This window comes from Astatotilapia calliptera, chromosome 10 (assembly GCF_900246225.1).
Source record: "Astatotilapia calliptera chromosome 10, fAstCal1.2, whole genome shotgun sequence".
Classification (NCBI taxonomy): domain Eukaryota; kingdom Metazoa; phylum Chordata; class Actinopteri; order Cichliformes; family Cichlidae; genus Astatotilapia; species Astatotilapia calliptera.
In genome coordinates this window covers 6812951-6825210 of record NC_039311.1, presented here as the reverse complement: position 1 = coordinate 6825210, position 12260 = coordinate 6812951, and the positions used below count along the sequence as shown (strand labels likewise).

General features: G+C 38.8%; 1 protein-coding gene across 6 annotated transcripts in view; it reads right to left on the bottom strand.

Moving 5' to 3' along the window:
- The window catches only part of cblb (Cbl proto-oncogene B, E3 ubiquitin protein ligase), a 181341-nt gene extending 172855 nt beyond the window's left edge, over positions 1-8486 (bottom strand). For 4 of the 6 annotated variants that reach the window (XM_026181705.1, XM_026181709.1, XM_026181711.1 and 1 more), the window contains exons 1-3: positions 6816-7068; positions 6006-6176; positions 4137-4387 (exon numbers count right to left, since the gene is read on the bottom strand). In XM_026181705.1, the coding sequence (XP_026037490.1) occupies positions 4137-4387; positions 6006-6173 (419 nt within the window). In that variant the 5' untranslated portion in view covers positions 6174-6176; positions 6816-7068. Of the gene's footprint in view, positions 1-4136; positions 4388-6005; positions 6177-6815; positions 7069-8253 lie in introns of those variants that run through there. The other 2 variants (XM_026181708.1, XM_026181707.1) reach the window with 2 other exon arrangements.
- Positions 8487-12260: the final 3774 nt, after the last annotated feature.

Here is a 12260-nt window from a genome sequence, read left to right as displayed (position 1 = left end):
GAAGAGTTGCAGCCAAAAAGCCATGCCTTTGACGTAGAAACAAGGCCAAGTGACTCAAGTATGCACGTAAACATAGGAAATGGGGGTGCAGAAAAATGGCAGTAGGTGCTCTGGACTGATGAGTCAAAATTAGAAATATTTGGCTGTAGCAGAAGGCAGTTTGTTTGTTGAAGGGCTGGAGAGCGGTGCAATAATGAGTGTCTGCAGGCAACAGTGAAGCATGGTGGAGGTTCCTTGAACGTTTGGGATGCATTTCTGCAAATGGAGTTGGAGATTTGGTCAGGATTAATGGTGTTCTCAATGCTGAGAAATACAGGCAGATATTTCTCCATCATGCAATACCATCAGGGAAGTGTATGATTGGCCCCAAATTTATTCTGCAGCAGGACAATGATCCCAAACATACAGTCGAAGCCATTAAGAACTATCTTCAGTGTAAAGAAGAACAAGAAGGCCTGGAAGTGATAGTATGGCCCCCACAGAGCCCTGATTTTAACATCATCGATGGTGTCAGAGATTACATGAAAAGACAAAAGGATGTTAGGAAGCCTACATCCACAGAAGACCTGTGGTTAGTTCTCCAAGATTTTTGGAACAACCTGCCAGCCGAGTTCCTTCAAAAACTGTGTGCAACTGTACCTAGAAGAAGGCAAAGGGTGGTCACACCAAATATTGATTTGATTTAGATTTCTCTTTTGTTCATTCACTGCATTTTGTTGATTGATAAAAATAAATGATTAACACTTCCATTTCTGAAAGCATTCTTTGTTTACAGCATTTTTTTTACACCTGCCTAAAACTTTTGCACAGTACAGTAAAAGCATGCCCATTCTCATGAACAAATTAAAAGAAATAACTGATACAGTGAATATCAAATTAAACAAAGAAAAATGGACTATGCTTTTCTTTTCCGTCTATACTTTTATTCTCTCTTTTCTTTACCCTCAACTCTCAACTAGCCACAGAAGATAACTGCCCCATGCTAAGCCTATTTTTGGAGAGGATCACTTCCCTTCCTATTAAATAAATGTTTTTCTTGGCAGTTTGCTGAGTGGTCATATGCTAAAAAATATAAACAGTCCTTGCTAATGCTCTTTTGAGATTTTAATAATCTTAACACCTTAACTATTCTGGTATAAAATGTCACAGAAATATAGGCTACATAAAAATGTATATGAGAGTACAAAAGTATGTGGTGTAGTATGTGAACTATCAAATGAGGATCACAGAAGAAAAAAAGTTGTTTCAGCATAAGTTGACGCAACCTTCAGCAAGATCAGGAAAAAAAAATCTTTTTTAGCAGAGCTAATTTACTGCAACTTTGTTTTACGGCTCAGTTTTAGCAAATGACATTTTATATAATAAATTTATCATTTTCAGCCATGAATTATGAAACCACTCATGTTTGTCAGTGTCATTTTAGGCTGTTTGATGGGCTCTTTTCTAAAAAGGGTTTACCCTTGCTTAAGAATGACATCATCTGCTTTGGGCATTAACTGCCAATGGGCAGGACAAATAGAGAGAGTCACTAAAGTACTATGGTGTCAAAGATTTGTACTAGAAAGTAAAAAATTGAAAAGGAAGAGGTTAACTTGCTCAATAAAATAAAACAGCCATGAGTCTGTTTCTAATGAGAGGCTCAAATTTAATACAAAAGAGACTGCAGATCATTCTTAAACTTTTAGAAATGCTCTTCTTCACATAACCTTCACAGATGTGTGCTTGAACGTACTTCTCCAGTTTAAAACACAATTACTCAAACAGACATAAGCAAAGACACACAGACACCCTGTCTCTCAGTCTTTTGTAGGATGAAAGAGAGCCTCTTGCCTGTATGTTTAAGAGTCTACTTTCTCATGATATGAATAAAAAGATGTATGAATAAACTCGGACTATATATTTACAACTACATATTTTTTCACACTGTTCTAGCTAGGGTCTATTTAAACATTGTATGCTAGTGAAATTGAGTTGCTTATGTTAAAAGAGTCATTGCTAGACAGCAAAAAAGGATGCATGTATTTTTGAAACTGTTTGCCATTCTTTCAATGTGTCAGCAGAACATCCACTTGAGAACATTGAGAAGAGTTGATGAATAATGCCCCTATCATTTTCCAGTTTCACATCTTTAACATCTATGTATAGTATTTGTAAAAATATTTTGAAAAATATTTGCTGATATGTAAATATCAGGATGTACTTTCTCCCTAATAATCACTGGTATAGGTTCCAAAATTCAACTATGGGAAAAACTGCTGGAACACTTCTCACTTAGTCTGGTTTAACAGGCATCCTGCAACATATGCATATAATGTAAAAGCTCAACCTCATGTTGTAACTGCAAAAGCTATTTGATATAACCGGAAATCAATTTGATTAACACAGAAATCAAACCCTGCAACTGGTTCAACTGTTCTTTTAGACTTCATTGAAGCAGAAGGAATCATCACGAACCCACACACACCGCATGACTCTTAGCTTTATGCAAATGAAAACAGCTATCTTAAAAGTCTAGAAATACTGACTCATACAACATCATGTAACTACCAAGAATGTACTAAATAGCTAAATAATTTGTCAGGTGATTCAGATATGACATTTATAAATTTTCACACGTGAAATATATGTTTCTATGGTTTCTTCTTTACCATATTGCAACAGCAACATATAGTGTTTATAGTAAACACTGTGTTTTACTGCAATAAATTAAGCCTATACAATCAGAGGCAATAAGAGAATAAAAGTAAGAAAAAAAGAGAGAAAGAGTTTCACACATACAGATCAAAAAGGGTGCTGGATGCTTCTTCAGCTGAGATAAAAAGGAAATATATGAAGCGGATGTAAAGTGTGTGGGGATTTTCCCTCTGAAGCTCTGCACATAGCTATCAGAAAGGGCTCCTGAGAATTACTGGAGCCTTACACATTTAAATTACCTATTGCAAAAACAGTTTTTAAATGACATAAATCATTTAGTTTTTATACCTGTTGACTCATAGCAAGAAGTTTCTGGAATTGAATACAGCATCTGGCTGGGCCTTCTGTATATGTTACATGACAGGCTTGCATTTGAAAAAAATCAGAATTTCATATCAAATCTTTGCAATGCGCAAGATGTGTAGTGGCATTTATCCTTAGATAGTTTGGGAAGAAAGCCAGTCAGAAGGGCTGTCTGGACATCAGTAAAAAAGAATAAAGTAAAAAAAATCAGTAAAAAATAATTTAATATATGTGTGTTTTATTAAGCTCCAATATGGACTGCAGAGTACAGTGAAGCAGTGCACCTTGAAAACAGATGAAATTGCAGCAGAGACTCTCTGCATAGTTACTTTTTGGATTATATGACTACTTTGCAACTCGAACCATGGAAAGAATGTGAAGTGTTCTTCCTGTAACTCTGCAATGGGTAAAGTTTTCACAGAGAATCATCTTCATTCTGCTATCACAGTATTTCAGCTGGCTAACCAGCCATGTACAGTTACAAATATCTGTCATCACGATGTGGCTGAGATAAAAAAAAAAAAACAACTTAAAGTTGTCAAGATCATTCCAACATATTTTTCAGATGAATCAACCTGCAACTTAATATTGAGCGTTAAGACAAAGAGCAGGAGTTGGTGTGTTGAAGTACTTATGGAAACTTTTGACTTTCACAGTTGTAATTGCAAGTGTGACACATATGAGTTGGTTGTAAGAGGCTGGAAAACTGAGCTATTAAGATTTTAAGAAAATGTTATTTAAATAACATTTAAAGGTGAATGGTAAGACATGTAAGTAAGTAAGTCATGTTGTCTCTGTGACTATGGTTATCATGAGTAAAACAAAAAGAGAGCACCGTCTCGTACAGTATTCAAAAAGGAAACTGACATCTGAGGGCATCAAGGAGCATCTACTGTGCATATCTAGCCCAAATGTACACAAATATATATAGCTTTGGAATGAAGTGGCCAGAACAGAGTGTACCTCCAAAAAGCTTGTAATTTTTAAATCTGAAACAAAACTGTTAATTATTATTGTTCCTATTCTGTCTGAGAGACATCATATGATAGCTACTTCTCTTAAAGCAGTCTTCCAGAGAAAACCAAGAAAATCTGTGTTAACATAAAACACAAAAGCCAGGAAATATCCCGTCGTCATACCTGTCCTGTGACTGCTCCTCGTACATCCTCTCTCTTCCCTCTTTGAAGAGCCGGATAGCTCGTTTGGATTTCTTCATAAGGCTATCAATGTAGATTTTAAAGTAATCATTCTCACTAAGCTGTATGATCATCTGGTTCTCTTCATATTTGCCTAGTATGACCCGCAGGTGTTGGTAGGCATCAGGTAAAATATCCAGGATATATGGTGGACTGTTTTTCAGTTGGAGTCTGGGATTTTGGCAGAGCCGCACCTGTTGCAAAGGAATTAATCAATAAATGAAAAATCAATGTTTTCTCAATGCACATCAAATTTTCTCCTGCCACTCTACCTGAGCAGCTGTGGCAGCATGAGAGGAACAACAGGAACAATATTATGCATATACTAGTTTCATTATGTAACTCAGGTATGTATATGACGGATTTTGATAAGGACTTTTGTAAATAAATGTAGTTCTAAAGGTTCTATTGAGATGAAATTCTCACCATATGTCGGTAAACCCATCCAACCCACATATGCAAAGAAATCAAACCACAGATGTCTCTTAATTAAGTTGTGTGTAATGATGATAAACAACACAGGGAAAAAGTATTGAACACATGAAGAAAGGGAGGTGCAAAAATACATGGAAAGCCTGACACCAGCTAAACTCTATCAGTAATTAGAAAGCCATCCTGCCAATTAATGCAAATTGATATCAAGTGCTTCAGCTGTTTTCTGGACAAAATTTCTAGGTGTAGCTAAGTAAGGGAAGGTTTCCACTTAAGTGGTCTCCACTCATCTCTGCTTTTTGCAGAGGATGTGGTTCATTTGGTTTCATTATTTTGTGGCTTGTTTACAAGTGAGGGGAGAGGAGAATGGGAAAGCAATAGGTGGATTGGTACTGTGGCAGCAGTGTTGCCGTCATGGTCAAAAGGGAGCTGAGCGTGAAAATTGAGCTCTTGATTTAGTGGTCGATCTACATCCCTACCTTCACCAATGGTCACGAGCTCTGGGGGGTGACTGAAAAAACAAGATTGCGGACACAACCAGCAGAAATGAACTTTCTCTGAAGGGTGGCTGGACTCTCCCTTAGTGATAGGGTGAGGAGATAGACAATCCGGGAGAAGCTGAGAATAGAGCATCTAGGCCCTGTAGCAGACCCAGGACACGCTGGAGAGATTATATCTCTCAACTGCCTTAATGTTCCCCCCAGACAAGCTAGAGGAGTTGGTTCTAGGGAGAGGGATCTCTGGGCTTCTCTGCTTAGGCTGCTGACCACATGGATAAGTGGAAGAAATTGGACAGATGGATAGATAGACTGATGGTTCAGTCCCAACTGATGCCCTATTAAAAGCTGTCTCATTACCAAGGTTTCACACAAGAAATATCTTGTGATGGGTAAACCACTGAGTGCTCTCAAGACCTATGGAACTTTATTGTTGCAAGAAACACAATGATGGCATTGTTTACAGAAGAATTTCTAAACTATTGAAGATTCCAGTGAGCACTGTTTGGGCTATAATTCAGAGGAGTGAAAACAACTATCAGAAGAGTTGTCCAAGAGCCAAGGACCATTTGTGAAGAGGTACAGAAAGGCTTGGAATCAGCAGGTACAAGTGTTTTAAAGAAGATATTAAGTAATAATCTCAAATGCCATGGCCTGTATGGATGCTCATGATCCAAGACTCCATTGCTGAAGAAAAAGCATGTTGAAGTGCGTTTAAAGTTTGCTGAACAACATTTAGACAAGTCTGTGAGGATACAGTCTGGTCAGATGGGAACAAAATTGAACTTCTTTGATAACATAATATATACCATGTTTGGATGTCAAAAGGCACTGCATATCACTTTAGAAGCACTGATGGCCAAGGTCATTTCTCAAGACTTACAACTTTATCCATGAGTTTCCAAGTTTTTTCTACAGTCCTCCGGTCAGCAACTGCTTGTTTGGGTGGCCCCACTGCATCCTGGATGGCATCAATGATGCCTAAAATTCGCCCCTTACTTCTATTTGGTCCACGTCCACCAGGATATCGACTACTGAGAGCAGTTGCCATTTCCTACAATCACACAGAATTTGTACTATCAAAACATTAAATGGCATGAAAACATTTGAAAAAAAAAAGTAAATTTCTAATAGAAAAAAAAATCAGCGAAAACAGTTACAGTTGTTATTTTTTCATTAATATGTTTTCAGACAGAGAGAATGATGAGAGAATATGCACAGCCTATATAAGATGTTTATTATACCGAGCTTCTTCTTAGTCCCCCCCCCCCCCCCCCCCCCACACACACACACACTTCTCCTTGGTCCTGGACTTGTCAGTTAAACCCCTGCAATATAGGTTTTAGTGTCTTTCCTGATGAGTGCATGTCACCTGATTTGCATGTTAATTTTACACATCCAGAACTTTAACTGCAAAATTAAGCTGCACAAAATAAGCTGCTTATTATATTCCGTCCTCTTCCTTTGTGGTTTGATTAAGGATCAAGTTTTTACTTTGTGTGCAGTGATCTTGTCGTATGTTAACTTATTCGTTTTTCTGGTTTTCATGAACTACCTGTTATGAACGTAAGTTACCATATAACCACTGTTTCCGGGAGGCAGATTTTTCGTTTTAAGCGACTGTGACTGAGGTCACACAAGATTCTTACACTTATATAGACGGATGTTGGAGGGGAACAAAGTCCTAACTTACCAAATCACAGGGGAATGTCTGCTGGGATCCCTACTGAATTCGGTCCACATCCAACACAAAAACAAGAACTATCCCAGAGTCCAAAGCTGGAAAAAAATGGGCATGAAAAGTATCCAGCCTATATAGTTCTGTTATTTCACTATAAATCCTCAAAATTTATAATTGTCAAATAAGAGCAACTCCCTAGGAGTAGCCGGAGGAGCTGTATAAACCCGAGGCACAATACGTTTTGTACAACAAAATAGGTGTGAAGTTAAATGCTCTAAACATTATACTTCCAGTGGAACATTTCAAAATAAAGTGACGATTGATGAAATCATTTACATCTAGATTTTCAGCTCCGTGGTCAGCTTGTATTCGATTTTCTTTTAAATTAAAATCAACACCCAACAATCATGCTCTTTTAATAGACCAGTTGGACAAAAATGACGGCCAACAACAAGATGAATTTAAGGTGATTATGTCATCACTGTCTGTTGTAATCAAAGATAGGACTGTTAGAGATTATGTAAAAATAATTTTGTCGACTTCTTTCCTTTTATTTTGGTCAATATAAGAATTAGACACTGTAGCCCATATTATTAACACTCAAAATAATAGATCACAGGACTATATCTCTTGATTAATTTATGATTATCGTTTCAAGTGGCAATGGTTAATCAGGATGTAGTCTTATGAAAAACTAAAGTAGTGCATAGCATAGCACTCGACCTCCCAGGCCCATCTCAGAGCTATGAAGACTCTATTCCTTTATAAATATTGCAAAATTGAATTTGACATATCTTACATTCAACACAAGATATGTAAATTTCCCAGCACAAATGTGTTTTGTTTAACTTTTGCCTTTATTTTTTAAATTGTCTTTTTGTGTCTGTTGCTGGCTACATTCATCTTGTCTTTTTTGCGTCACACAAACGCAACTCATAGCGTAAAGTCTGTGCTTTTATTTTAGAGGTACAGTAGTCTAAGTTCCTGCATCGTTTTAGCCTTGTTCTGGAATCTTGCTACAACCACAACGTGACATGAGGGCCGCTCCCACTCCTTTCAGTCGGAACGAGCAGTGTTATACCGGAAGTGACAAGAGTGCTTGGGTGTGACAAATGTGCGCCCTCAAATAAACGTGTTATTGAAGTTGTGTAGTAGTGATTACAGCATTTACATATAACTCCGCTGTGATTTGTTAGATCTTAATGGCTGATGTTCTTCCTGATACAACCACTGAGAACGTTGTCTTTATTCTGATGATCGAACCACGGATCTTCCCAGCAAACAAGGAAACCATCTGCAGTCCCCCAGCCCCCCAACCCCCGACACACTCAGTTCCCCAACCGTTGCGTCGTATAAGGAAGTTCTCTGGAAGTTAGAGAATCGGTTGCTGGTGGTAAAAATGACAGGTCGGTAATCGTTTTGCGAGCATTAATCGGATCTTCAAATTTACCGTTAAGGCGGCGGACCTCACCGTTCGGATTAACGCTGTCCTCGGTGTCCTACGAGGATAGCGCTGCTATTCTTTCACCGCCACCGTCCTCGGGAGAGTTCCAGCTGGCGCTGCTTCCGGGAAGTTGTGTTAACCGGTGTTAACAACGTAAAAAGACCATTGCACGCTAATAAATTTTACCAATGTTTAATTAACAGTGTCATATATTGGCAGCAACTGGCAGGTCTGCCCGGGAGAAGCAAATCGCACCAACTCTAACTGCTATCTCTTTTCCCTTATTCATTGCCTATGGCAGTGCTTTTAATTATTAATACTACAAATAGCATCTGTCAGCAAGCATAACACAGGGAAAATCTTATGCAAAAATAAAATGTAATAAATGTGAGATTGATGATTACAACATAAATTTTATATAGTCTTGATTTTGACAAGTGCAATCTGTATACTGTCTTAAACTGGTAAGGGTAAGTCTTGCACATGAGGATGAGGTATGGATTCTGTCAACTACTTTTGGATCAGATCAGAGAGACTTTATTTATCCCCAAGGGGCAATTAAGAGACAACAGAGCATCATGACCTTAAAGATAAGGACAGGGCATAAACAGACAATAAAAATGAGATAAAAAAAATACTTAGAATATACAGTATATACACAGTTTTAAAATTAGAGAGACAAAATAAGTGAATAAATAACTATAAGTGACTAAGAGTGAATAAAGTGTCAGCAGTATAAAAAAGAGTAAAGAGAAGTTTATGTTTATGGGTGTGAGAAATGGTCCTATCGGCTGGAGTTAAAAAGCGGAGCGGCAGTGTCCCAGTAATCTTCCCCAAACTTAGGACACAGTTCCTATTCCCAACTGGAAGTGATATTTTTGGTTGAGTAATTGCCCAATGCAATAATGAAAGTATATATTCTTAATATGAGAGTCTTACTGTGAGGTTTCAATTAAAATAAGTCCTTCCATGAATGCTTGGGGGGCTGATTTGGAAACTGGGAAAATAGAGGCTGCACAGTATCTTATTTGAGAATAGCGGAATAAATGAAATGAGGGCAAATCGTACAAATAAGACATATCACTAAAAGTGTTGTCTTTGAAAAAATGATTTAAAAAACATTTTATACCATTTCTTGCACATATATGGAGATGGGGGAGAGATGATTGTTACACATTGGGGCCAGAGCAAAGGCAGAGACAGAATTAAGGTGTGGCCGGATTTGATACCATATTTTTAGACAGGGAATTGCAACAGGGTTATCTGTATATTGTCACAGGGAAACAGGAAGGGATGAAAATAATAATGGTGAAAGTGAGGTAGAGAGACATGATTGAGCCTCAAGGTAACACCAAGTAGCATGAGGATCCTGTTACCTTGGATCCTACCCTGTTAAAGTGAGGCTGAAATGAACTAGTAACATGAACAGTGTCATGGTGGACTGAACGGACTGAAGTGCAGACTCGAGGAAAAAGTGCAAAAGGTTTATTACAGCAATAATAAAAAGTGATCCAAATGTAATATTGTATTTAACATGTGTTAAGTGAATCTGAAATTATTCGAGAGCTAAATTTTAAAGGATAAAATACATTTTCAAAGCAAATGAATTCATTTTCAAACTATAACATTCAATTTCGGTTTAGTGATGATCATTTTCAAACCAATAAATTGAATTTCAAATTAGGCTAATTCATATTCAGTTTTTAAAAGCATTTATTCAAGTTACAAGTCACATTCAATCTGAGCAATTTAAATTTGAATTTAACTTATTCAAATTCAGTTTCTGATGTCACAGATTTCTGCCCATATCCACCTCACTTCCAGTCAGTGAAGGAAAACCTCTGGAGATGAAAGGCTTGAACACATCTATCTCTACTGCTGGCACCTTGTAAGACAATGGCTTACAAGGTGCCAGCACTAACACTGTACTGGCCCTACAGCAGACAAGTTTCTTATGTTTTGGGGCATTAAGTGGAGAATGTCCATGACCTGCGAGCCATACCTTCAGCCCCACCTGATACCTGGGGGAGGGTGTCCTGCGGCAGTTAGCATACTGGTGCTGGCGTTTGACTGAACTGAGAAGCCTTTCCAAGGCCTGTGCCCAGATGTGTTGGCATAGTTGGAAGTGGTACTGAAATTAGGGAACCGCCAGATCTATATCTGCCTCTGGGAAAAGCGGTGGTTGATATCCTAGGGGTGCTTCGAAAGGCGAGGGACCAGTAGCAGAGGCAGTGAGAGAATTGTGAGCAAGCTCTACCTATTTGAGATATGATGACCAGGTTTCCAGGTTGTGAGAGGTGATACAGCGGACACCGGATTCCAGTTCCTAATTCAGTCATTCAGTTAGGCTGTTGTTTTGGGGTTGATAACCAGAACTGAGACTGACCGGGTCCTGAGTGCCGAGCTCAAGGACTTCCAGACTTGCAAAATGAACTGGGGACCACAATCTGAAATTATTTCAAAAGGGTAATTTGTCCAGAGCAATGACATGAGCTCATTTGGAAAACCTGTCAACTATGGTGAGTATTACAGTTCTGCCTGAGGAAGGCCATTAACAAAATCCAGTGCAATCTGCGACCAGGGTCTGTGTTAGAGCAATCCGGTGGGGTGTCGATTATGGTGTTTATACAGGCACAGTTTGGCAGGCAGCTGCATAGCTCCTCAGATCCTTTTTTAGGGACTCCCACCAAAAGTGATGCGTGAATAATGAAATGGTTTTACTCACGCCAGGGTGGCAGGAGAATCTGGCGGTGTGGATCCAGTTGAGTATGGTGGCGAGGGTGGATGTGGGAAAGTACCATAGGTATTTGCTGCAGTAAATACTGTGGAACTGTGGATGGGCTCAAATGTGAATTAATAAACAGCAGAGGATACTTATTTTTGACAGTGATTTCATTCAGCCTCCGGAAATTTATACAGGGACAGAGTGTGCCGCCTTTTTTTGAGCCAAAAGGTAAAATAAAATGTGAGTCTCCCAGGAGTTGCTTGACATGACCAGACAGACACGTTTGGTTGGATGGGTTATTATGGATGCATTATTACGCCAAACACTTGATTGTTCAGAGCGGTAACCGGGACAGGTGGGTTTAAAGGGATGAGTGATAGATGCAGTTGGTTCGCTAATTCCGTGTCTATGATGTTCTGTTCACCCTCTGAATCTAGAAGGGCCTGTAGTGACCGAGTAACCTGGTTTAGGCTAAGTTTTACTGATAGCAATAACCAGGGTTTAGAAGAGGTCATGGATCTGCTATCCGTATCCCCAGATCCTTTTGACCCAAATCCTTGAAAGAGGAGTCCCATGAGGCTAATTGATCCCTTATCTGATCATTCAGAGCTTGGAGGAAAACTCTCTAACAGTTTCTTAGCTGTGCTGCCCTCAGAGATGAGGTGAGAAAAGGTCTTTCTCAATTCCCCATGGAACTCATCATACAGGCAGGAAGAAATTGGGTTGAAGGAAAAATATGACTATAACCCATTAACTGACATATATTCACCTCACCGTGGCTCAGGGGGTTGGGAAGCGTATCTGTAACCGGAAGGTCGCCGGTTCGATCCCCGGGCTCTCTGTCCTGGTCGTTGTGTCCTTGGGCAAGACACTTTACCCTACCGCCTACTGGTATTGGCCAGATGGCGTGATATGGCAGCCTCGCTTCTGTCAGTCTGCCCCAGGGCAGCTGTGGCTACAACCGTAGCTTTCCTCCACCAGTGAGTGAATGAATAGTGGCATTGTAAAGTGCTTTGGGTGCCTATAAAAGCGCTATATAAAATCCAATCCATTATTATTGATCATATTTAAGGTTGTAGGACTTCTTTGAGCTGTCTTGTAAGAATGGGGTCTAATAGACATATTGATAATTTGAAGATAATTATCAAAAGTTAATTCAGAAAGCTCAGATGGTTATGAATATTTTTGCCTATTGTCTATCTTCTTCAATCACTAATAGTAAGATGTTACAAGCTTTTAAAAAAAAAAAAAATATATATATATATATATATATATATATATATATATA